The 27,121-nt window shown below is 43.3% G+C and overlaps 1 protein-coding gene across 4 annotated transcripts in view; it reads right to left on the reverse strand.

Moving 5' to 3' along the window:
- LOC308089937 (uncharacterized protein) overlaps nt 1-27,121 on the reverse strand; it is an 82,502-nt gene that overhangs the window by 14,687 nt on the left and 40,694 nt on the right. For 2 of the 4 annotated variants that reach the window (XM_080434910.1, XM_080434908.1), the window contains exons 16-21: nt 24,528-24,675; nt 19,633-19,766; nt 16,110-16,219; nt 14,491-14,659; nt 13,885-13,989; nt 1,076-12,937 (exon numbers count right to left, since the gene is read on the reverse strand). In XM_080434910.1, coding sequence (XP_080291036.1) covers nt 1,076-12,937; nt 13,885-13,989; nt 14,491-14,659; nt 16,110-16,219; nt 19,633-19,766; nt 24,528-24,675 — 12,528 coding nt within the window. Of the gene's footprint in view, nt 1-1,075; nt 12,938-13,884; nt 13,990-14,490; nt 14,660-16,109; nt 16,220-19,632; nt 19,767-22,600; nt 22,640-24,527; nt 24,676-27,121 lie in introns of all 4 variants that reach the window. The other 2 variants (XM_080434907.1, XM_080434909.1) reach the window with 2 other exon arrangements.

The raw sequence follows: 27,121 nt of genomic DNA on the forward strand, positions 1-27,121 counted from the left end.
TTGACAAAACACTCCGCCTCGCGTCTCCATGTAAGCGGGCAGGATGGGGGAATCTGCAAGACGTGTGATGTCACGGCTCACGTCAAGTATGCTACATAGCATGCTATTACATTGGTTATGCTACGTAGCATGCTATTACATTGGTTATGCTACGTAGCATGCTATTACATTGGTTATGCTACGTAGCATGCTATTACATTGGTGCAGAGCCGTAGAACCACGCTGAATTGGCGTATGTAAACAAACAGCTGTGATAGGAAGTAGAACGGAGGTGGTTCTATACGCATGCGTGACTGGTCTTTCTGGCAGTGCGTCACAGCGCCACCTAGCCACCTGGCATGCACACAACAGCGTTTTCAATCACTTTTGCGCCTCCATCTAAATGCAGAATAAAAAGTGAGAACGCAACAGGACTTTGCCGTTTTCTCTAGAGAGCGTTGTCGTCTAAGCGTGGCCTAAAAGTACCAATACCACAATATATAAATAAAATATATTTAAAAAGTACCAAAAATAAAAGTACCCATTATGCAGAAAGTCCTTCACAAGATTTAAAATGTGTCAAACATCTTTTATAAATAGACAATCTATAAGCTCACATCACATCATCGCAATGTGACGTGTTGTGAGCTTGTAGATTGGCTATTTTTGAATAGAAGGAGTATAAAATAGGGCCTAATTCGTTAATGTATGTTTTGTAATAAAAGTATCTACTAAGTCTACAAACTTGTAACTACAGTTTTCAAATAATTATGGTGGAATAAGAAGTGCAACATTTTCCTTTGAGATGTAGTGTAGTAGAAGAAACATTTACCTACTCAAGTAAAGTACCTCAAAACTTTACTTAAACTCAGTACTTGAGTAAATGCACTTAAATTAGTTACTTTCCAACACTATTGTTAAGATAAAACAAACCCTTTCAAAAGATCTCAAACAAGTTGTTTCAATGACTTCAGCATTCCGCATTCCAACATAAAGGGCCACACATGCAGGCCAAAGCAAAAGACGTTCTGACCAGACCATGCTGTCTTCATACCCCGAAATGCCACACACACACAAGTCACATGCGGTGACTTACCAGCCCATCTCTGTGTCTCTGGGAGGCATCAGCACTGCTTCTATTAGACTCTTCTGCCCCTCGACCACCTGACCCCTGCCTGGACTCCACCACTCTTTTGTTGGCCGCCAGCTCATCCATCAACCTGTCACGATCGTTCTGGAGGCTGGCCATGGACCTCGAGAAGGCCGACACCTGCCTGCTGTACGCGTCGTTCTCTAACACGAACCGCTTCGTCTCCTTTTCCTTTTCCGTCACCGTCTTGGCCAGCTCGTCCACCAACTTGGTCAACTCCGACTGGGTGTGTTTACTCTCGAGGGCTGCCATTTTAAGAATCAGGATTTGCCTCTCTTTAGTCGACGCAGCCAGCTCTGAAGTGGCGTCCTGGAGGTGGTGTTCGACCTTGGTCATGGCCACCTGAGTCTCTCGCAGTTCTTCGTCGTATCTGTTCCGCAGGATCTTGAAGTCTTCGATGAGTTGGTCGCGGTCGTTCTGCAGGGCAGCCATGGCCTTGCCCAGAGACTCGTTTTGGGCCTTCATGTCTTCGCCTCGGCTCTTGGCCTCGGAGAAGAGTTGCTCTGCTTGGAGAAGGTCCTTTGCCAATTCTGCCACCCTTTGATCTGCGGTTTCCCGTTGGTTCCTCATTATGTCCGACTCTCGCTCAAATGCGTCCAACTCACCGTTGTACTTATCCTCAGCGTCTGCCAGCTTTTTGTCCGTCTCATTTTCCAGCAGCTGCAGCTTCTCTTTCAGGTCATCTGAAGACACTTTCTGGGCAAAGAGCTTTTGCTGGAGATCGTTGCATTCGGCAGCTTTGGCCATCACGGCTTCCTGTAAGTCAGCGATCACTTTGCCTTCGTTTGTTTCAGCTCTCTCCGTTTTCAGAGCCAACATGTCTGCCTCAAGCTTTGTGACCTGAGCGTTGAGCGTAGAAGTCTCCGCTTTTAAGGTGTCGCTTGCCTCCTCCTCCTTATGGAGCTGAAAGAGGCACTCTCTGTGCTGCTTCTCCACTGCAGCCTTCTGGTTTTCCAGGTTTTTGATCGTGTCTTGCTGCTGCTTAAGTAGAACCTTCAGCTGGTTGTCTTTTAGGGACAAAACTTGATTCAAGTCCTCTCTGTATCGAACGAGCTGTGCCCTGAGCATGGCGTTCTCGGAGTTGAGATCATCCATCTGATGTAGAAGTTTCCTTATTTCATGTTTAAGGCCTTTGGTTGCATCAAGTTCCCCTGCTGCTGGGTCATTTCTAGAGCTCAACTCTATTTGATTCCTTGCTTCAAGCATTCTGTATTCAGACATCAACTGCTCCCTTTCTGTCTGCAAAGACACCATAGCATTCCTCAGGGTGTCCATTTGAACTGAAATGTGCTCCTTCTCCTGAACAGTTCTGTCTAATGTATTCTGTACAGTTTTGACCTTGGTCTCTGACCTCCGTAACTCTTTGTCAGCCTTTTCTCTTTCATAATATACTGCCGTTAGCCTGTCCTCATAGTTCGCTACTTGGGCGCGATGGTTAGCTTGGAGCTGTTCTAGATAGCCTGAAAGCTGCCCATCTCGAGAGGATAGCAAGGAGGAGATCTCAGCATCTTTGTTCTGAAGAAGTGATTTCAGTTGCAGACAAATGGCCTGTTGCTTATCAAAGTCAACTTGAAGTTTGTCATGGTGAGACTGTGACAGCAGTAGTTGTGCCTCCGTGTCCAAATTAATGTCCTCTAGCTGCTGGAGATTAAACTGCATCTGTGATGCAGCATCCTTGTTATCAGCAAGTTCTCTGCTCAGTGCGCTTCTCTCTCGTTCTGTCCTGTCAACCTGACCTCTCAGCTCTTTTAGATGTGCGTTCATCAGCTCCACAGTTTGAGTCAGTTGAGTATTGCTGGCACCCGTTACAAATAACTGTCTCTGGTGTGAAGCCGCAGCCACTGAGTATTCATTAAGAGCCCTTTCTAGCTTTGCCTTGATTTCTCGTAGCCCGTCCGTCTCCTTCTCCTTCAACCTCATGTCTTCAAGGAATCTTTTGATGACAAAGCCTTGCTCCAAGAGCTGGTTGTCCTTCTCATGCAAAGCGTTTTGGAACAAGACGTCCCATTGTTGTGCAGCATCTGCCCCCTGAGGGGTGGAAGACAGAGCGGATAGCTTTGCTGCATTGGTCTCGGCATGTCTTTTCAGAGTGTTAATCTGCAGATCTTGGGAGTCTATTTTCTGTCTCAGTTCAACGACTGCTTGCCTTTCTTGTTCTTTTAAATCCTGAAGCTCATCTATCCGTTGCTGTAGAATCTGATTCTCCATCTGAACGTCTTCCTGCTGCTCCTCTACGTTCTTAGGCACTTTGATTCTCTCAGCAACCACCTCATGTTCAGATGTACTCTTCTGTGATATATCTGAGACCAGTTGGTCTCTTTCCGACTGAATAATCTCTATGGTTTCTGTGGCCTCCCTAAGAAGATTCTTCTGTGTACTCAGATCAGCTTCATGTTGTTTCTTTCTTTCTTCCAAAGCAGCGATCTTCTCTGAACTTAGTTTCAGTTGTTTTTCCAGCTGTTCACAAGCAGATAGTGAGTTTTTTTCAGACATCTCTAAATCTAAGATCAGTTCTTGGTATTTGATGCAGTCGCGCTGCAGCTGATTTAATTCCAGGTGTTTTTCTTTAAGCAGCTCTTGCAATTCCTTCCTCACGTTTTTGGAGCCATCGTTCCCAACCTTGACAATTTTGAGTTTTTCCTCAAATTCTTGAACTAATTTCAGTTGATGTTGTTCTTTTTCTTGGCAAGCCTGAATTGACCTCGCTTTGCTAGCTACCAGCTGGGACGAGAGTTGTACATTTTGGGTTTGCAGAACAGTAACTGACTCAGTCAATTCATCAATTCTTTCTGAGTTTTTGAGTATCACAGTTTCCAAATATTCATTTTCATTTTTTACTTTGTCTGATATTTCTTGTACGTTTTCAAGCTCCTCTTGCAAAAGAGACTTGTCATCCTCCAAGATCCTAACCTTCTCATTAAGGCTAATAGTCTCTTGGCTGTGCTTGCTGATGATGTCTTGGAGCTCTTTAATTACATCAATTTTCTCTCCTAATTGTACTTCAAGATCATTCTGTAACTGCTGAAATCTTGCAGACAGATTTACCTTTTCCTTTTGCAACACATCACTGATTTCTTGTTGGGCACCAAGTTCTGTTTTCTGGTCTTCAATCCGGGCAGTCAATGCATTATTCAAATTGAGTGCTTCATCAAGTTTAAGTTGCATATTGTCCGCACAGGATTTTGTTTCAAAATGCAACTTTTCTAATGAACAGGAAGTGTTACTAAGCTTCCCTGACAGGTCTTCATTTTCTGTCTGTATCTCGGTAAGCCTCTCTCTAAGTTCCTCAGAGGATTCTTTAAGGTTGTGGATCACAGCTTCCATCTGTTGATTTTTAAATGTCAGCTCATCAACAGTGACTTTCTGTTTTTCATCAAACTTCATCAAGTCTTGTTTAAGTTTATGGTTCTCTGCCTCTAGGTCCTCAATCTTCTGCTGCTTTCCTTCAGCGAAACTGTGCATGTTCTCTTTCAGTCGGTCGTTTTCTTCCTCAAACTGACTAGTTTGCTTCTCCAGACTCTCTTGCTCTGCCTCTAGTTTGTGTACTTTAAAGAGTGCCTCCTGCCGTTCTCTTTTGACAGCCTCTAAAAGCTGTCTCATCTTATCCATTTCACTGCTGACATTTTCATATGCTTGTAAAAGGGACTCGTACTCCTGTTTCAACTCTGCATGCTTTGACTTCCACTCGGACAACTCCTCTGTTTCAGAGTCCTTAAGTGACTCAAGCTGGCATGAGAATGCTTGCTTCTGTTGAGTGATATTTTCTATTGTCCTATTGAGGCTTTCACAGGCTGCAGATAAGTTGTGGTTATCGTTGAGTATGCGGTCAACTTCTGTATCGACTTTATCCTTTTCCATGGTCAATGAGGATACAGCATTTACCAGATCCATGTTTTGCCGTTTCAACTCGGACACGGATAGTTCCACGGCCAATGACTCGGTCACTTTTTCTTCATTTGTTACTGTGAGCATTTCCAATCTCTCTTTGAGTGTAGCGTTTTCCTTCAAGAGGTCTTTCCTAGAAATTAAAGCTGCTTGGAGCTTCTTAGTTAGGAGAGCCTGTTTGCTTTGGTTGTCATGGTCATTCATTTTGGTGCCATCCTCCCGAGACTTCTGCTGAAGGTCGGCAACTTCCACTCTCATCTTCTCCATGGCCACTTCATGCAGATGAATCTGCCGCTGCAGCTGTTGCTCAAGTGCAGCGATGAGTTCTTCCTTTTCTGAGACTAGAGACTGAGTCCTCAATAAGGCATCGTGTTCCTCCTTCAGATTCATTTCAAGTTCTTTAGAGCACGTGTGGAGCGACTGAGCCTCCTCTTTCCCAACGTGTTCTTGTTGTAAATATCCCTCATGCGTTCCAGGGGTCATTTGTTGCATTTGTTGATTTAGTTCTTCAGCCTCCCTTAGTTGAACATTCAAATTGGAAACCTCATCTCTCAGCTGGATGATGGATCTGAAAGCATCTTCTTTTTCTTGCTGTAATGATTCCACATGCAACTTGTTACTTTCCTTCTCAGCACAGTGCATCTCTGCCTTTTCTAGTTCCTTGGCCAAACCATTTCTTTCCTCAGCGAATTGCTTCTGGGTTTCTGCTAGCGTGTTTTGGATGCTTTGTATTTCTGAGGATTTTTGGGAAACAGAAGCCAGTGCGGTCTCAAGCTCTACTTTCATCACATCGATTTGTTCCAAAATAGACTTCTTTTCTTCAATCAAAATTTTAAGATTTTGTTCTAACTCGTGATTTTGAGCATCCAAATATTTTTTTTGTTCTTCCACAGCAGTCTTTGAAATGCTTAACTGGCTTTGCAAAGCCAAGTTGTCATCCATTAACGTTTGCTTCTCCCGTTCACGCTTTTGTTCAGACAATTGAACTGTGCGCTGAAATCTGTCTAGTTCTTTTGTTTTGTCTTTTAGCTTTCTACAAGCTTCGGCTAAATCTTCCTCAACCATGTTGAGTTTTGAATGTAATGCCTGTGACATATGATCTAATGCTACAAGGGCCTCGGAACACATATTCTCTAAATTGGACTTGGCGGTTTCAAGTTCTGTTTGTAGGACCAGGAGAGAGTGGTGCCGATTCTCTTTTTCACTTAGCTCCATTTTCAAATCGTGCAGATTTTTATCCTTCTCCTCCACTTGTTGTCTTAAACTCTCCATTTTATCAAACTGAGACAAAGAAGCATTGCGGATGTCCTCCAGTTCCTTGACCTGCTCATCAAACTTCATCTGAACAGCGTTTAGCTCATTGGTCTGCTGACAGTGTTGCTCCAAGAGGGTCTTGTAGTCATCTTTCAATTTAGACAGCTCTTTGATTAGCTTCTTTTCGGTCTCTTGAGATTTCTTCATCATTTCCTTACGTGCCAGCAAAGCAGCGTGGGTCTTTTTCTGCAGCACTGCCTTTTCTTGTTTGATCTGCGACAACTCATTTTCTAAGTCAACTGCGGCAACGGTGCTAGCAATGTCGGTCTTTGAGACATCTTGACCTTTGGTCAACTCGTTTTGAAGCTCTGACAATTTGTGCATCATGCCACGTCTATCATGTTCAGAGGCATCCTCCCTCTCAGAAATAGTGGACCTCAATTGCTCAATGAGGGTGCTCTTCTCGTCAAGTATATGAAGTGTTTCTGCCAAGCTCACTTCCCTTTCATTTAATGTGGTCTGCAAAATGTGTTTATCTTGTTCAAGGGTTCTATTTAGTTCATTAGTTCTAGCGCACAACTCCTTGTCCTGTTGCAACCCTGCAATAATTTGGCTATTTTCTGAATGGTGTGTTTCAAAGGCAGATATTTTACTTTGTAATGATTCCCGCTCAACTGTAAGTTCTGCAATAGATTGAATCATTTCAGTTAGTTCCAGTTTAAGACCATCTCTCTCCGTCTTTAGTTCATCAATCTCCCCCTCTTTCTCTGTGATTTTCTGTTGAAGAAGAATATTTTTTTCTTCGTATTCTTTTGCAGTGGCTCGAGTTTGTGACGTAATTTCTTCCAACTTCTCCTGTAAAACTGACACCGCAGTTACATTATTCACGCTCTGCTCTTTTTGGTCTTCCATCTTTTTCAAAAGATCCTTCCTTACAAGGAGAGCAGCTTGAAGCTTCTTTTTCAGTGCTTCTTTTTCCTTTGACAATTTGGTAAGGTCAGCTTTCAAATCGCCATTTTCCTCACTCAGCTTGCTATTCTCCACATTCTTGGTTTCAATTTCACTTTGACAGAGTGAAATACGCTGTTCTAACTGCTGGGAAATGTCCTCAAGCCTTATCACAGAGGTTCTGTTTATATTCTCCGTACTTTCTAATTGTGCAATTAAATCATTCTTTTCTTCAGCAAGTTTTGTCCTTTCACTCGAGACAGATTTCATGAGTTGGGCAATGGATGAATCCTTGTCTCTTAACTGCTGGCTGAGTCCAGTGAGTAATTCCTTCTGCTGACTTATTTGAAGGCTCATACAACTCATTTGTTCATTTTGTGCTTGCACTGTGTTATGTAGAGATGATAGTTCGACAGCTGATGCCTCTTTCAGTGTCTCTGATTCAGTCTGGAGCTGTGCGTGCAAATGCTCGATCTGTTCTTGCAAGAGAGTGATCTGCTGACACTTGTCACGATGGCTTGTCTGTTCTTCATTAAGGCCGTACTCTGTTTTTTGCAACTGCAAAACCCCTTTTTCTAATTCATCTCTCAGAGAGTTTAATTCGGCCAGATGCCTTTCCTGTAACTGTTTTATCACGGCCTGTTTTTCTTCATCTACGGCAATTAATCTCTCAGACATGGTTTGTGACATAACAAACAAATCCTCATCAGTGCGCTTTTTGTCTGCGTTAAGTTTTTGTAACTCACTTTCTATTGTTTGTAGAGCCTGTCGCAAATGCATGTTCTCACTATCTTTTTCCTGGACAGAGGCCAGTATCTTTTCAAGTTGGACCCTAGATGATGATGCCTCCAACTCTTTTGCCTTAAGCTGATCAGAACCCTGCCTGATTGCAGAGGCCGCCTCTTCTAACTTTTCCTGCAAGCTATCCAAGTCGTGTTTCAGCGCACTAACCTTAAAATCTTTGGACTTCATTTCGTTTTCAACACTTTTCAACCGTTCCGCAAGGATATTCTTATCCTGCGTTTCTCTATCGAGAACTAAAAGCCACTCTTTCTCAGAGTCCTGTAGAATGTGCTCTATTTTCTGAACGTTTGCTTTCAATCCGGTGATTTCTTCACCTTTGACACTAACCTCAGCTTGGAGTCTCTCCTTCTCGGTCATCATTTTCTCCGTGATGTCATTGACGTTGCTGGTCTGCTGCAGCGTCTGAAGCTGCAGCCGCTCCTCTGATACCCGCATGTGATGCTCGTGTCTTCTCCCCAGCTCATCCTTCTCTGCAACAAGCTTTTCCAGTTCCTGTTGCAGATGTGTCTTTTCACTGCCGGCCGTGTTCACGTGCATCTGGTGTTCTTGCTTTGAGAAACTAACCTCCTCGTTTAGCCTCTTATTTTGATCCTCCAGTTTCTGCAGTTCTGAAACTAAATTTGCTGTGTTTTTGGCTTGGGCTGTGTACTGGTTGTTAATCGCATGAAGCGCCATCTCTCTCTGCTCCAGGTTTTCTGTCAGCGCGTTCATCTGTGCTGCCACCTGAAGATGTTGTGACTTCAGTCTTTCTATTTCCACCGTCATTGACGACACGCTTGTATGCCGACTAGCAAGGGCTTCTTCCTTTTGCTTGGAAAGACTTAAGTTGAGCTCTTGAGTTTTCTGAAGCTTGTGACTGATCAACGATAACTCTTTTCTAAGAGTCTCAATAGCACCCTCTGCTGTCTGAAGCGCAACACTGTTGTCGTCGAGGGTTTTACGAAGACTGGACAGTTCATCGGTCTTCTGTGAAAGATGTTTTCTAACCTCCTGCAACTCCTCTATGTGACTCGCATGTTTTTCTTTAAGGCTGTCGAAGGCTATTTGCTTCTCTTCTGCCGACTTGGAAAGGTCCGCAGACTCTGTAGAGAAGAGTTCAATCCGACTCTGTAGCTGAGAGACCAACTCTGTGCTCTGCGTCAACTGATCTTTGAAGAGCATAGCCTCATCTACTCTTCTCTGCATATCCTGAAGGGACTGTGACTTGTCCAAAAGAGTTGCATCTTTTTCAGCCAATACATCTTTCAGACTTGAAATTTCAGCACCCTGTGCTTGGAGGTTGCCATTTAGCTTTGCGAGAGACTCTTGCACATGCGAAAGCTGCTCTTTCACGCTCTCGCACTCTGCTTCTTTGGCTTGCAATTTAGAATTGAGATTTGCATTGACTGTCGACGTATCCTGAGATAGAATGGAATTTTCCTTCAATGTCTCTCTCAATATGTTAGACTCTGATGTCAGACTGTCAACTTGACCTCCGAGTGTTGAGATGGATTTTTCGAGGTCTGAAACTTTAGTTCTTAGACTTGCATTATCGTCGGCTCGCTGTCTAAGCTGAGCCTCCTGCTCGCTATGCCTACTGTTACATTCATGTACTTCACTCTGTAGCCCCGTAATCGTCTCTGCATTTGAATCAAGCTGTTTTTTTAAATGTTTTTTCTCAGAATTAGTTTTTTTCTGGAGAACACTCAGCTCTTTATCAACCTGTTGCCTCGAAGCATCTTTATCTTGAATGCATTTTTCAAGAGTCTCAATGTTATTCTGCAGCTGTGTGATGACCTCAAACTGTTGGCTTGTCTGACCGTCGACTTCCACTGACTTGGACTGCAACTGCTGAATGAGACTCTCCTGCTGTCTCAAGGACTTGTCCTTTTCTTGTACCGTCAAGCAAAGACTCTCTTTATCTGAACATGTCGCTTTGAGTTCTTGTACCAATTTAGACACCTGGTTGTCCCGGTCACAGACTGCCGTCTTGAGACTTGACATTTCTTCAAGGGCCTTGGATTGTTCCGTCATTGATTTCTTCAGTTCAGCCGTTAAGTTGGTCATTTCAATCTCCATCTTAGCAGCATTGTCATTCATGACGCCAAGCTGATTGCTGAGAGATAACACAGATTCATTTCGCTTAGACAGCTCGTCATTCTGGTTTTGAAAGTTTTGCGTTAGGCTGCTCAAAGCCTGTTCTTTTCCTGCTAGTCGCTGGTTTAACTCCCCCCTGAGTGATTCTGTCTCACCCTGCGTCTTGGATAGAAGCTCTTTATGTAGCATGACTTCTTTCTGATATGAGCTACATTCCTCTGCTTTCTGTTGAAACATTGTGTCTTTCTCCATAAGCCCTGACTTCAGGGCCGACCCCTGTTCCTGAAGAAGAGATACCGTGTCCTGAAGTTGCACCAGTTGTGCCTGCTGGGCTTCAATATAGCCACCTTGTTCTGACAGAACCTTCTCTTTCTCATTCACAGAACTGAGGAGCTGATTTACTTGTGCTTGTAAAACTGCAGCTTGCTCTTCCCTCTCCCTTACTGCTCTAGAGAGATTCATACATTCTGTAGTTTTCTCCATCAAATTCTCAGAGACTGACTGTTTGCTTGTCTCAAGGACAGTGTTCAATTCCTCTACCGCTATGGTAAGCTGTTCTTTGTCTTTCAATAGGCCTTCGATAATTTTACGATTTTCCGAGTGTTGCATTTCAAAGCCAGACACCTTCTCTCGTAATGCATTCCTTTCAGCGGTTAGCTCTGAAAGTGACTCAGCCTTTTGAGCTGACTCCTCTTGTAGTCTCTGCTTATGTTCCGTTAGACTGTTCACCTTCAAGCTCAAACCAGAGTTCTGTTCAAGAGCCACTTTGAGCCTCTCATCCAGGTCAGACGAAAGGTGTATTTGCTGAGCAAGCTCCTTTTCTCTGATTTCATAGGCAGCTCGAAGTTGATGGTTTTGCTCAGTGAGTGCCTGGATGTGATTATGTAGGATAGCCGTGTCTGCTTGCTTCTGCTCGAGGTCCTGTCTCATTTTGGTGTTCTCTCGGACATGTTCCTCTAATCTTGTATTCATCTGTGCCTTTTCGGACTCTCGCTGGCCACTAAGTGACACCACTGACTCGTTGAGCTTATTCAGTTCATTTTTGTAGTTTTGACATTCTTGCGTCACACTTTTGAACACTGCTTCCCTCTCTTCAGTTTGGTGATGGAGTTGTGAGCGTTCATTCTGCACGGCGCTGTACTCGTCCTCTCTCTGTCTCAGTATTACGTCCTTCTCAAGAAGCCCAGATTTCAGGGTGGCTGCCTGTTCCTGAAGCAGACACAGCGTTTCCTGAAGTTGCATTTGTTGACTTTGCTTGGACTCCACTTCTGCTCTGAGGTCAGTGACGATACGCTCTTTTTCCTCCATGCTGCCCTGGAGCTGCTCCACCTGAGCAATCATGTTTTCAACTTGTTCCTGTAGTCGTGTCACGTTCTCCTCCTTCTCCCTGAGCAACTGGTCAAGATGACCACATTCATTAGTTTTCTCTAAGAGAGTTGCTGAGATGGATTGTGCGCTTTGTTCAAGGGTTCTGTTTAGTTCATTAGTTCTAGTGCACAACTCCTCCTTGTCTTGTTGCAGCCTGGCAATAAGTTCTCTATTTTCTGAATGCTGTGTTTCAAAGATTGACATTTCACTTTGCAACGATTCTCGCTCAATTGTAATTTCTGCAATAGATTTCATCCTTTCTGTTAGGTCCAGTTGCAGTCTCTGATTTTCTTCTGTGATGCACTTGACTTGTGTCTCTAGACCGCTGTTGAGTTGGAGAGTAGTCCTGACTTTGTCATTGAGTTGCTCGACATCCTGCTTTCGTGATTCTATCTCCCCGGTCAATTTCTTGAGGCTTTCTTGTAATTGCTGTTTTTCAGTCTTCGTGTTTCTCAAGAGGTTCTTGAGTTTTGAGATGTTTTCCGAATTATTTTTTATTTCTTTACCCAGATTTGCATTTTTCTCATCTCTGGCTTTCAATTCCCTGCTAAATTTCAGCCTCTCTGCCTCAAACTCTTCCTGGTTGGTCTTCAGTTTTTGTTCCAAAGACTCTATGGTTTCTTGCTTTTCTTGCATTGACTTTTTTACAAGTTCTTCACCTCCTACGTTTTCCTCCAGCAGTTTGGACAGCTTCTGGACGTCTTCGGTATATTTCCCCACCTCTGCAATAAGCCTGTTCTGTTCCTCCTTGAACGACTTAAGTTCCTTCTCATGCGTGTGCTCTTTATCGCGGAGCTGCTCTTGTAGGGTCTCGTTCAAGCGCCGCTTGTCCTCGAGCTGCGAGCGCAGTCCTTCCGCTTCCTGTCGCAGCTTCTGGGCGGACAGCGTCACCTGCTCCTTCAGCGAGGAGATCTGCGTTTCGCATTCGGAGAGATGATCGCGATGGCCGACGCCCTCTTTCTGGATCTCCTCACGCAGGGCATGGATGGTTCTCTTATCCTCTTTGGCCCGCTTGGTCAGCTCCGCCGCCGCGGCCGCTTTCGAGTCCCGCTCCTCTTTGGCCGCGCTCGTCTCGGTCTCGGCGTCCTTGAGCTTCTCTACCAACTCCGTGATCTTCACGTTCAGACCTTCGTGGTCCGAGTCCTGAGACTCCCGCATGACCTTGGCCTCCCTCTCCACTTTACTCAGGGCAGCCTCGGTTCGGATCAGGTCCTCCTCCTTCCGCTTGACGTCGTGCTTCAGAGCCGCGATCTGCTCCGTGTGCTCCGTCAGGTTGGCGCAGAGGGTGGATATCTCCTTCTCCTTGTCGGACAGGACGTCCTTGAGGCCGTCGATCTCCCGCTCGCAGCTCTGGAGGTCGTGGATGAGCTGGGCGCGCTCCTCCATGTGGGTGCTGTTCAGTTTGTCCAGCTCGTCGTTGGTGTGGTCGAGCTCTGTTTGGAGACTCTCTACAGTGACCTCCTGCTTCTGTGTCTATGAAAATTGGAGGAGAAACACAAAAATGGTCATCATACTATTGTGTGGTGAAAATGGGCTCAATGTAAACAGGAGTAGTTTTTTCCCCCTTTTTTTCCCTTAACCCATTAAGACCTGGAACGCACCTGTGTCACTTTAGATTTCTTTGGCTATTCAAACATAGCAGATATACAAGCTCATAGTGCGGCACAGAGTGCCGCACTATGAGCTTGTAGATCTGCTATTTTTGAAAAATCGTGAAAATATTTTTTTTTAGATTTTTTTCAAAAAACTGTTAGGATTTAGATTTTTTTTAAAGAATCGACTCACTGGGTGCCAGAATTATTTCTGGCTATGTTGTCCCAGTGCCAGAGATTTTTTCAAAGTAAAAAAAAAGTGCTTAGGAAGCGAGATACAGCCTTTTTTCAGTTATAAGTTAAACAAGGAGTGGATGGAGCTGCAAATCTTCAGATAATGATATCTTGGGTTCTGAATTTTTTTTCTTCCCAAAAACACGTGAAACACGTGATTGGCACGTTGCACCATAGCGGTGAAACACGTGAATAGCACTCAATGAGTTAATGGGTTAAAAGTTTGAGTAGCTAATCATTTTTTTACCCCTTTTTTCTACCCAATTTAGTCAATTGATTCCTCCCCACACACACATTTCCGTCCGTTGGCACAGGGCTTATGATACAACGGACGTCTTAGACGTCCAGTGGCACAGGGCTTATGATACAACGGACGTCTTAGACGTCCAGTGGCACAGGGCTTATGATACAACGGACGTCTTAGACGTCCAGTGGCACAGGGCTTATGATACAACGGACGTCTTAGACGTCCAGTGGCACAGGGCTTATGATACAACGGACGTCTTAGACGTCCAGTGGCACATGGCTTATGATACAACGGACGTCTTAGACGTCCAGTGCCACTGAATGAGTTAAGTCTGAATAGAAACGTACCTTGTCTTTCAGCACGCCAAGCTTCTGTGTGAGGTCTGCCACGTCTGTCTTCAGTTCAGAACACTGTTTCTCAAAAGCGCCGCACTTCTTTGAAACGTCCAAAAGCTAAAAGAAAAAGATCAACATCGATCATTAACCCCTTCTGTGTGTCATTTACAGATTTCTTTGACCATTCAAAAATAGCAGATATACAAGCTGCCACGCTATGAGCTTGTAGATCTGCTATTTTTGAAGTTTGCAAATATTTTATTTTTGTATTTTTTAAGCAGACATTTGTAACTCAAATCGTTGCTTCTGGGGGTCCCTGGAACTTAATATTTTAAAACTTTTAAAAATATATATACCAAGATTTGCACAAATGTTCACGATTTAAAAAAAATTGCAGATATACAAGCTCATAGCGTGGCACTCGGTGCCGCGCTATTAGCTCGTATATCTGCTATTTTTTGAATAGCCAAATAAATCTAAAGATGCGTTCGCGGTCTGAAATTGAACGGGTTAAAACTATCGTATATACTGTAGTGTAGATAATTCAATACTTGCAGAGAACTACAAAAAGGCTCACATTGTGTTCAGTTTGAAGCAGAGAACTACAAAAAGGCTCACATTGTGTTCAGTTTGAAGCAGTCTGTCCGACACTTCTTTGTGCTGGTTCTCCTTGTCCGTAATGGATTCCCGGAGGCTGCTGATGAGCTCCAGTTTCTCGGACGTCTTGGCCAGTGTGTTCTCCTTCTCGATGAGCGAGCTCTCCAGGCACTCCTGTGTGTCAGTCAGCCTGGAAATTCACAAGAGCAAACAGTAGGATAGGTTTACAACATGGCCTTCCCTTTTTTTTTTTTTTTTTGGCATTGTGTTTTCCGTTATTGAAGCTTTTCTCGCCCATCACTGGCAGGTTTTGTGGTCGATATGTCCCTCCCCTTACACGTAGTTTTAATGACGAAGCGAGATCCATTATTATGATTATGCAAAAAAAAAATTGGCCAAAACCATCCAGGCAGCCTAATTAAAAGTGTGCAAATCTTTGAATATATTATTTTTAACTCTCTCACTGCCAGACTTATTTCTGGCCGCGTTTGCCCACTGCCAGCGAATGACTGAATTTGACTTTCAATGTGAGCGCTAGGGGGTTGGAAATTGCCATCCCCCTAGCAACCCCAAACTAGTGTTGATTTTGACAGCAAATTTGGATTTAGTTGAATCAAATTCCATTTAGTTTTAGTCATATTTTAGTCATCTGAAATGTTTTAGTTTTTGTCTAGTTTTAGTCGACTAAATATCATAAGATTACAGTCGACTAAATCTAAAGTTGACTTAGTCGACTAAAATGTATTTTGGCGGTGCCTTGATGGCGTCGTAATGGCTGATTTTACTCTTGGTTGCATGCTGAAAATAGCAGATCTACAAGCTCACACGTGCGATACACGTGAGCTTTTAGATCTGCTATTTTTAGAGCTCAACTCCTGAGCGCAACCAAACATAAAATGACTTGTCTTTTAGTTCTACTGGATCTCTTCTCCACTAGATCCCTCACTGACATTTTAGTCTGGTTTTTATTTGAAATTGTCAATATATTTAGTCATAGCTTTAGTCATCGTAGCCTGGTTTTCATTTAGTTTTTATTTAGCTTTTCGTCAGTGAAAAAAAGGTATTCGTCTTAGTTTTAGTCGACAAAATCAACACTGCCCCAAACGCAGTGGTGGAAAAAGTACTCAAATGTGTTACTTAAGTAAAAGTATCAATACTGCAATGTAGAACTACTCCGTTACAAGTAAAAGTCCGGAATAAAAAATTTACTTGAGTAAAAGTACAAAAGTATTGGTATCAAAATGTACTTAAAGTACTAAAAGTAAAAGTACCAACTATGTTTGAAAATAGCAGATCTACAAGCTCACAACGCGTCGCATTGCGACGCGTTGTGAGCTTGTAGATCGGCTATTTTCAAATAGCCTAGGTATAAAATAGGGCTAAAGTGGTTAATGTATGTTTTATAATATCATAATTTATATCTGCAAAGTAACTAGTAACTAAAGTTTTCAAATAATTGTAGTGGAGTAAAAGTACAACATTTGCCTCTGAGATGTAGTGGAGTAGAAGTAAAAGTACTGAAAATGGGAAATACTCCAGTAAAGTAAAAAATCCTCAAAAGTGTACTTAAGTACAGTACTTGAGTAAATGTACTTAGTTACTTTACACCACTCAGAGTCCAGTGTGAAAGGTGAGCTCACCCTTGGAGCTGTTCGTTCAGACTGGTCACCAGCAGCATGTGTTTCTCTGCGTCTCGGTTCTGTTGACCTCGTAGGCTGGCCAGCTGGCTCTGCAGCCTCTCCGACTCGGTCTGCAGGCACAGTGACAGATGAGGAAAACATATGAATACAGGAAGACAAGAGAACTGTCACACTAATGGATCGTTAAGTCACTCACTCTCACTGCACACACATTAGTAGGGTTGGGTTGGGTTCTGGAACCGGAGGATCCGTTTGGTTCCATTTGTACACTCTCAGAGTTACAGACCGGTAAGGGGAACCCCCTATAGTTGTTCAAGGGAACCGTTAACACATTGAATGCCAGTCGCGTAGATCTACGCGAACCTATTTAAAGCCGCAGCGTGCCAGTCGCGTAGATCTACGCGAACCGCCGATTCCCATGTTAAGTGCCCCAGGTGCACTTTCCGAATTTTTTTGATCCATTTCCGTTTCCGGTCGGAAACGGAATTATTCGGGTTCCGGTTTTTTCGATCGTATCCGCTTCCTGTCTGGGATCCTGTTTAAAACTCGATTTTCTCTGGTTGTTGTTTTTCTCCTCGCTGATCACTGTTTAGCGTGTATCGGCTGTAGCTTCAAGATGGCGGCACGGATTTGGAAACTGTTTTCGCTCGCCGTTTCTCACGGATCCGCTGTGTGTTTAGAACCAAATGAACGCGCACTTTTAACTTATTTAGCGAGGTCTGTGGCGACATGAAAAAAACTAAAAAACAACAATAAAACGCTGGCACTGGTGAGTACATTATGAGATTAAACTCTGGCATGGAATGTGTTAAGGAATCGGAATTGAAAAAATCCTGAAGGATCCCAAACCCTAACACAGAATGTTCTCTGTAGAACTGATACAAAAAAATAAAGGACTTATTATGTTCAGTTTATGATAAATACAGTCCAGCCAATTCATCCATTGCACCCAGTGAACGAGTGTGTGGCGAAAGACATTCCCTCTGCTTACCAAAGGAGTCCTTGTAAGACATGTGAACCCTAGAGTCCCTAATATCTGGTCACGTCATAATAGGCCAACATTCTGCATGTGAAAATAGAAATAGCACATCTACAAGGTCTCTATTAACACATCGCAATGTGATGTGTTGTTGCTTGTAGATCGGCTATTTTTTGGGCGAAGAGATTTGGAGTGGAAGGAAAAAAGGGAGGGGTCAAAGTACAGTATATAGACCCGTGGAGGACAACGAACGGTCGATGAAGTGGAAATAGGGTTTAAGTGGTTAAGAGTAAATGTGCACACCAAACCATTAGCCTTTTCACCGCCTTTTCAGAGGTGCTCTCTGTAGCGCACGCACACACACACACACTAACACACCTGAGGCCGCAAATCTTCATCTACATCAAAGGTCACCTGTGTTAGAAGGGTTTGTTATGAAATCCTGGTCCTCCATGCAAGTTACTGACATAACTGTCCAAATGCAAAGTTATACTGAAAGGGATGCAAGAGAATGTTTTTTTTCTTTTTTTTTTCAGCCATTTAACTCTCTCAGTGCCAATGAAATTTTTTTTTTATTGCGAACCATGCCAACTTTTTTCTTTTTTTTTTCAAAGTAAAAAAAAAGTGCTTAGGAAGCGAGATACAGCCTTTTTCAGTTATAGGTTAAACAAAGAGTGGATGGAGCTGCAAATCTTCAGATAATGATATCTTGGGTTCTGAACACTTTAAAAAAAAAAAAAAAGAAAAACTTTTTAACTCGGGATTTCTCGTTCTGGCACTGAGGGTATAACCCTAAAACTCGGGATAACTCGGGGTCTGGCACTGAGAGAGTTAATCAGGGAACACATCGGTGTCATTTTAGATTTGAACTATAACCATTATGTTATACTTTGGGCTTTTCAAAAATAGCAGATCTACAAGCTCATAGCGTGGCACTGAGTGCCACGCTATGAGCTTGTAGTAGGGGTGTGCCGATACACTCATTTCATGAAACGATACGATACGATATTGGCCTCACGACATCGATACCATATAGATACGATATATGGCACTTCTATATACGATTTTTTCCCCCCCAAAACGATACATATCGTCACAAAAACATATCGCGGGACGATATATCGGCACACCCCTAGCTTGTAGATCTGCTATTTTTGAAAAATCTTGAAAATGTGTGCAAATCTTTGAATATATATATATATTTTTTTTTTAAAGGGAACATTTGTAACTCAAATCTTTGCTTCTGGAGGTCCCTGGAACAACAGATTTAAAAAAATGTTCGCTATAAAAATAAATATATTCAAAGATTTGAACACATTTTCACGATTTTTCAAAAAAAATAGCAGATCTACAAGCTCATAGCGTGGCACGAGCCAAAGACATCTAAAAATGACAGACGTGGTTTCCCGTATTGAATGGGTTAAATAAAGGAATAAGAAAAGAACACGAAACAAAATGATGTTCCGTGTGTGACAACATGTCAAAATATGCTGCCGGCTGTAATCCAGGGTTTTCCAAACATATAGAGATCTCAACAGGATGCATCCGTCTCTCAGCTAAGGGCCATGCAGGACATTAATGGGGAATATTCAATCAAGGAACGCATGCGTGTCATTTTAACCCATTAAGACCTGAGGCCGCGTCTAAAAAAATTCTAAATCCTAAAAAAAAAATCGGAAAGAAATATTGAAAAAATAATTTTCACAATTTAAAAAAAATAGCAGATCTACAAGCTCGTAGCGCGGCACTCGGTGCCACGCTATGAGCTTGTATATCTGCTATTTTTGAATAGCCAAAGAAATCTAAAGTGACACAGATGCGTTCCAGGTCTTAATGGGTTAAGATTTCTTTGGCTATTCAAAAATAGCAGATCTACAAGCTCATAGCGCGGCACATTTTGAGATGGGGGGCGTCCGCTGGCCAAATACATTATCAAATACAAATGTTTTCTAAATCCTAACAGTATGTTGCTATATCAGTGGTGCCCCAACTTGTGCTTGTAGATCTGCTATTTTTGAATAGCAAAAAGTCATCTTAAAATGACACAGATGCGTTTCCCTGTCTTAATTGGTTTAAGTCATGTTTAAAAAGAACATAACGAGAGTGAGTGAGACAGAGAGAAGAGGCAGTGAGGAGGTTGGACGGACAGACAGACAGACAGACAGACAGACAGACAGACAGACAGACAGACAGACAGACAGACAGACAGACAGACAGACAGACAGACAGACAGACAGGCAGACAGACAGACAGACAGGCAGACAGACAGACAGACAGACAGACAGACAGACAGACAGACAGACAGACAGACAGACAGACAGACAGACAGGCAGACAGACAGACAGACAGACAGACAGACAGACAGACAGACAGACAGGCAGGCAGACAGACAGACAGGCAGGCAGACAGACAGACAGACAGACAGACAGACAGACAGACAGACAGACAGACAGACAGACAGACAGGCAGGCAGACAGACAGACAGACAGACAGACAGACAGACAGGCAGGCAGACAGACAGACAGACAGACAGACAGACAGTACCTGCAGCGTCTCGATGCGGTGCTGTAGCTGCATGCGGTCCTCCAGCTCCTGACAGCGCTCCTCCAGGCCCACGATCTGCTCCTGCAGTTGGTTCCTCTCCAGCTCCAGCTCCTCTACCACCGAACGCAGGCCGTCTGAGAGGAGGGGAGAGGAGAGGAGGGGAGGGGAGAGGAGAGGAGAGGAGAGAGAGGAGAGGAGAGGAGAGGAGAGGAGGGGAGAGGAGGGGAGGGGAGGGGAGGGGAGGGGAGAGGAGAGGAGGGGAGGGAGAGGAGAGAGAGGAGAGGGGAGAGAGGAGAGAGGGGAGAGGAGAGGAGAGGAGAGGAGAGGAGAGGAGAGGAGAGGAGAGGAGAGGAGAGGAGAGGAGAGGAGAGGAGAGGAGAGGAGAGGAGAGGAGAGGAGAGGGGAGAGAGGACAGAGAGAGGAGAGGGGAGAGAGAGGAGAGAGGAGAGGAGAGGAGAGGAGAGGAGAGGAGAGGAGAGGAGAGGAGAGGAGAGGAGAGGAGAGGAGAGGAGAGGAGAGGAGAGGAGAGAGAGGACAGAGAGAGGACAGAGAGAGGAGAGAGAGGAGAGAGGAGAGAGGAGAGGAGAGGAGAGGAGAGGAGAGGAGAGGAGAGGAGAGGAGAGGAGAGGAGAGGAGAGGAGAGGAGAGAGGGGAGAGGAGAGGAGAGGAGAGGAGAGAACTTCGTCAATGTCCAAGGACCCCCAAATTAACATGGATGTGGCCACGGACCCCCATCTGAAAATATGTTGTGCCAGGGACCCCCATACAAGATATCTTTGAAGTTTTTTTTTTAATTTAATTTTGTTTTTAAATAGCAGCTCTTACAAGCATATCTCCAAGCAGATCTACAAGTGTCGCCATGTGACGCGTTGTGAGCTTGTAGATCTGCTATTTTCAATTATGTATATAGGGTTAGAGTGGTTACACTGATTTCGATGCTGTATTCATTAATTCATTTTGCTGGGACCTTTTTCAAGGACCCCTGGGGGTCCACCGGGCCACACTTTGAGAACCACTGCATTATTGAAGCAGAATGAAGGCCAGTACCAAGCCAGAGGTCAAAGGTCCCTGACACACTGAAAGCATCAGACACTCGTGTCACGTCAGTGTAACGAGCGTCTTTCAGAGCTCGGCTCCATTTTGGACGCCCAACATAGACTGTCCAACATTAGTTGGAGCAAACTGCAGAAAGCTAACATCTTTTTTTATAGACATCAGTTTTTAAATTAAATATTAACCCATTCAATCCAGGAATACATCAGTGTCATTTTAGATTTTGTCAATAACCATTGTTTTATACTTTGGCTATTCAAAAATAGCAGATATACAAGCTCATAATCGTGGACATTTTTGCAAATCTTTGAACGTATATTTTTTAAAGCGAACAAAAATGTCTTCTAAATCCACAGTTTAAAAAAAAAAACTGTTAGGATTTAGAAAACATTTTTAGATATGTATTTGGCCGCAGACTCCCGTCTCAAAATATGTTGTTCCAGGGACCCCCAGAAGCAAAGATTTAAATAAAAAATGTTTGCAAATTTTCACGCTTTTTCACTCTGTGCCACGCTATGAGCTTGTATGTCTGCTATTTTTCAATTACCAAAGTATAAAATAATGGTTATAGTGTACACAGATGCGTTCCCGGTTTTTAATGGGTTAAATAGACAAGGTAAACAGGCGGACATGTGAGACGCATGTCAACGATGCTTTCAATGTGTCTTTAAGGTCATCGAGAAACCCCCCCATATACAGCAGGAATGTTCCAGGTCAGGATGTCTACTGGGTTCTACTGGCGTCAACTGACAGTTGTGAGAAGACATTTTGTCTTTGTTTTATAGACCGTAGTCTATGCTTATGTCATGGTGGCTACGTCTTCTGGAGGTGTCAGCACCAGCAGTATTAACTTTGCACCTTGCATTATGTTTGAATGTTTACATTTTAAAAGGAGAACGTTTTTCTTACCTTTTATATATTATTATATCCTAGGACGAGTGGTACAGTAAAAACATTTCATAACTCCATCCCTTGTCCACCGCAGCTAAAAATCCGAACGTACGGCTAGATCGCATATTTTTATCGCAATTTTATATATATTTTTTTGTTCATATCTGACGTTCATATTGACATAAAACTGTCCACAGTCTTGTTTGTCCCAAATGGGTCGCTGTAGTGTTTACAAGCTGATGCTGGGTGAAATCTCGTCTTGCCAGTCTTCCGGAGGGGAGCATCTAAAACAAACACTGTGGACAGTTTTATGTCAACATGAACGTCAGATATGAACCAAAACAAACAAATATATGTATAAAATTGCAATAAAAATATGCGATCTAGCACATGGACTGTACGTTTTTTTAGCTGCGTTGGACTCGGGATGGAGTTATGAACATTTTCTACTGTACTCGTCCTAGGATTTAATATCATATAAAAAGGTAAGAAAAACGTAGTATATATATTATTGTTGTTATGAGGTTTCAAGCTGCATGCAATATTATTTATTATTTAAATTAATGTTTTTTTTCCCAAATGTAGTTGTTATGCCAATTCCTGCTTCCCTGTGCATTCTATAGTCCCACGTCACTCCCATGCCGGCAACACGAGTTTGAATCCAAGAGTTGGGCATTAAAGTGACAGATTGCAGCTTTAGCAAATGAACATTATTACACATTATAATACGTAGGCAATAAGCTGATACAATGAAATCTAATGCACAACTAGATCAACAAGGAAGGTCTATGAGCTTCTCTAGTGGCTGAAGGCGGTGATGATAATAACCACATTATTTAAGGAGGGTTTCAAATGGTACCAGCACGACAACAACCCCAACCCCACCACCACCACCCCACCCCTAGTATTTCATTTACCACAGCCTAGAAACGCAAGGAAAGATGAAGAAAATGGAGGAAATAAAAGGAGCAGGGGCATGCAAACAATGGGGGGGGGGGGCATGCAAACAAAAACAAAAACTTACCACAGATGAGGTAGACTTCTCCACCTACATTTATATGAGCTAACACAACTTATTAATGAAATATCTAACTGACAGATAATAGCCAGTTCAACCAGCATGCACGCCATGTGTCCAAAAATATAATAGTGCTTCCAATAAATAAATAAAAAAACTGCAAACCAATAATAATAATAATAATGTATGTGTATGACTCGGTCTGCGGGCAGAGATGAGTTGTGCTCTAATCTCTAATATTGTCACTGTCAGGTGGCAACCTTGTATGTTGAGACTAAGGATGTTCAATATTGTCTTTTTTGCCGATAACATTAACGAGCGTCAGCTGGACACACACACACACCTGCCCTCTGCAGTGCTCTAATTTGAAAGTGACTGGAGTCTCTCTTTCTCTCCAAAAGGCAAAAGCCCTAGCCATTAGTGATGTGCGGGTCGGGTTTTTTCATGACCCGCCCCGCCCCAACCCGCCCCGCGAACCCATAAATAAATCTATGGCTCAACCCGCCCCGTGACCCGCGGTGGGAATATATATATATATATATCATATAGCGCTCTTTTAAGTACCCAAAGTCGCTTTAAATGTCTACAGTAGCACAACATTGTCATGGGCTAAATAAACAAGCATGTTGACCACCCGCGCCGCGGGTTGACCTGCGGGACCCGCGGGTTACGGGTCGGCCCGCTCATCACTACTAGCCATGGTTCACATGACGCTCGTACGTCACAAGTGTTCATGGCACGATAGCAAGTTATTTAGACAGATACCAGGTATATTTGTTTACCTGGCATCCTATAGTTATAGTTTCAATGAACACATTATATTTTTTTGATAGTATATTGTTTAGACTGATGCTAGGTTATTGGCTTACCTGTGATCCCAGTTTACTGAGACACTACACTGTCTCTCTGTATTCTATGTATGTGTTTACCTTGCTTATTGTAAGTATTGTAGATTGGCTATTTTTTCTACTTTTGTGTGACACATACAAGGTTTCGGGCCCGACAGTGACGATATACAGTATTTGAGGTCAAACTGAACCAATACATTCAAAGCCCAGATATAAACCGAGATGATACATCATACACGGGTCTTATTTGGACCCTGCTTTTTTCAGTGGGTTAGATACAAAAACCCCAAAAAACACCAAAACAGCCAAAACCCCACATTTAACCCTTTAAGACCGGGGGGCGCATCTGTGTAACCACTTTATCCATATTTTATACTTTTGGCTATTCAAAAATAGCAGATATACAAGCTCATAGCGCGGCACCGAGTGCCGCGCTATGAGCTTGTAGATCTGCATTTTTTTTTTAAATCGTGTTTTTTTTTTTTGCAAATCTTTGAATATATATCTATAAAGCAATTGTTTTTTACTCAAATCTTTGCTTCTGGGGGTCCCTGGATTTTATTTTTTTTAGATGGGGGTCCGCAGCCAAATACATATCGTTGCGGGGCTCCTTGACACTGACATTAATATTATAGCAACATAAGTGTTTCAGAAAACTGTTTTAAACTGATTTAGAAGACATTTGTAGAATCCCCAGAAGCAATAACATTTTAGCTAGAAATGCTCGCTTTAAATATATATATATTCAAAGATTTGCACAACAATTTTCACGATCTTTCAAAAATAGCAGATCTACAAGCTCATAGCGCGGCACTCGGTGCCGCGCTATGAGCTTGTATATCTGCTATTTTTGAATAGCCCAACGAAATCTAAAAATGACACACAGATGCGTTCTCAGGTCTTAAAGGGTTAACACAACCAGCGACGGGGGTGTTACAGTACGTTGACAAATTACCACAAAAAAAAATGTCCGAACCGACGATAACTGAACACTTAACCAAAACAACCCAACATGGTGTTAATGATAATAATAATGATGACAGGGTGCATGCTAGTGTAAACTGTCCAGGAGGGGGCGCTCACACCTGTGTTGTCAGGGGTGGTAGAAGAAGAGTACTCGGGCCACCAACCTCCCATGTTCTCCCCTTCCTCCATCGGGGTGGTGCTCTCAGAGCTGCTGCGGGGGTCCTGGAGGAACGCCCCCCCAGGCTGACCGTCAAACTCAAAGTCCTCCTAAAAAATAATACACACAGACCAACGCTTCAATACAAATAAAAATAAACTAGAAACAGTGCTCCGAGGAGCACAGGTCTCCGCCAGCTCAGGTAGGTCATTTTCAAGATGTTTCAAAAATAGCAGATCTACAAGCTTGTAGATCTGCTATTTTTGAATAGCCAAAGCTAAGTGGTTAAATTGATTGTGACGCTATGTTAACTAATTTAGCTGGGGACCCCCTGGAACCCCCCCCAAGGACCACTGGTGGTCCCCGCACCAACGGTTGAGAACCACTGAGGTAGGTTATTGTGGGCCAGCAATGTTCCGAATTCGCCAATCAGGATGGAATATGAAAAATCAAACGGATCTGTCACGGTCACTTGACTATTAGAGATAACGTGTACCGATTTGCATGTTTGGACAAGATTTGTAGGAGTAATATAAAATAAAACGTTTTGCAAAAATCGGTTTCCTCCTGGTATTCAAAACGGGCCACTCCTGCAAACTTTAGATGTCAATCTTAGCCAATCAGGATGGAATATGATCTAGCAGATCTGTCTTGATGATCACATGACTATAGAGATCTATGTGTACCGATTTCCGTGAAATTTGGATAAAAAAAACAGTTTTACATAAGTCTGCCTCCTGGTGGTGCTATAAAAGGCAGATGTAGTTGTCAACCATTTCCCATGCCAAGGACCCCAAATGAACCCATTAACACATCCACCGCCAAGGGCTAATCTCATAATGTACTCACCAGTGCCAAGGTTTTATTGTTGTTTTTTGTTTTTTTCAGGTCGCCATAGGCCCCGTTAAAATCCTTTAGATTGCGCGATCCACTGTTTGTAAACAACGGGCACATGTCCTGGTGTCTACTCGTCGAGACCGTGTGTCAAACGGAGCCGCCATGTTTGAGTTCTGATCGTTTATGTTAACATGGGAAATGCGAGGATGAAAAACTACATGTCCTGTACAGGTTTTACAGGGCTTTTTGTGTACGATTTAGAATGAAGGCAGACGGGAAACAAAAAACGTGATCGCACTTCCGGTCGATTTCGGGTGGTGTTACACTGAAAATGGTCCCCCTGGAAAATTGAAAAAAAAAAAAATCGAAAAAAAGGAAAAAGCACCACAGCCCGTAGGCTACGGGATCGGCGCTTAACCGTTGGATTTAACGGCCCGTAGAACTACGGGCCCGGCGGTCAATGTGTTAAGACCCGAGGCCGATTCTACAAAATTCTTAAAAACTGCTATTGTTTTTGAATACCCAACGCTAAAATCTAGAATGACTCTGATGCTTTCCCAGTTTTAATGGGTTAATATGTATTTGGCCACGGAGCCCCATCTGAAATGTTTTGTGCCAGGAGACCCCCCATACAAGATTTGTGGTATTAAAATGTTTAAAACATATTCCAACATTTTCACGATTTTTTTATCAAGTTTTCTTTGGAGATAGACAAGTATAAAATGGGGGTTTGATGCTATAATAACTCGTTTAGCTGGGGACCACCTGGAACCCCCTCGAGGACCCTTGGGGGTCCCTGGACCCTACTTTGACCCTACTGGCTGGGGCTTCACAATATAATCAAAATGAAAAACTACGCGAGAAAAAAGGACGCGCTGCTTCCAAATTCCGCCGTTTTTAGCCTTTTTTTTCCTCACGCCGTTTGGTGAACCCCCCAAGGTTGGTGCCCTGTGCTGCGCTGCTTTTATCCGCCAGATTGGGACGTTCACGGCATATTTTGCACCATTACGGTGCGTTCATCATCGTTGACGAGTGCCTCTAACATCCGCTGCTGGCTGCGTGCAGCGAGCTGCGAGTCGCAGCGTGTCTGTGTGTCAGGATGGGAGGCAACACTCACACAATCACGTGCAGCATGCCCTCCCCCTGCGCCTAATGGCTGTACATGGGGCCGACGCGTGCTTTAGAGTGATTGTGTGAGTGTGGCTTCAGGAAGTAAATTCCTCGATCTCCAGGCTTTTTTTTTAGTTTTGCTAAAAAATAAAAGCTTGGAAATTCCTGTCCCAGCTGTTGGTACGCAAAAGCGCCTCGCGTCGTCTGACGCGAGGCATGCGCACCTGCGCACCAGTTATGTGCAACCCTGATAATGACCATGGGTTCACACTTATTTTATATTTTAAGTGTAGCAAGAGTGAAAACTAAACACTCTTCAATTAACAGCATATTACAGTAGTATACAGTATGTGACTGACATGTAGTCTCTTAGTCAGGGGATATTAGCAGAATATTTGCCAATCTTGGAATAAATTCCCCAACTTTAAGGAGCTGTCAAAAATTATCCTAGGGAAACTGCATTTCAGTCTTTGTGAGATGTGTTACTAGACACCTTTACAAACACATTGGTGAAGATTTTTTTTGGTAAGGAATTTATTCCAAGATTTTTTAAATATCCCTTGACTATCTGTGTTGTTGACCAGTTCAGTCTCAGAGGCGAGTCTGTGC

Source organism: Gymnoscopelus braueri, assembly GCF_963280865.1.
Source record: "Gymnoscopelus braueri genome assembly, chromosome: 1".
In the NCBI taxonomy this organism is placed as follows: domain Eukaryota; kingdom Metazoa; phylum Chordata; class Actinopteri; order Myctophiformes; family Myctophidae; genus Gymnoscopelus; species Gymnoscopelus braueri.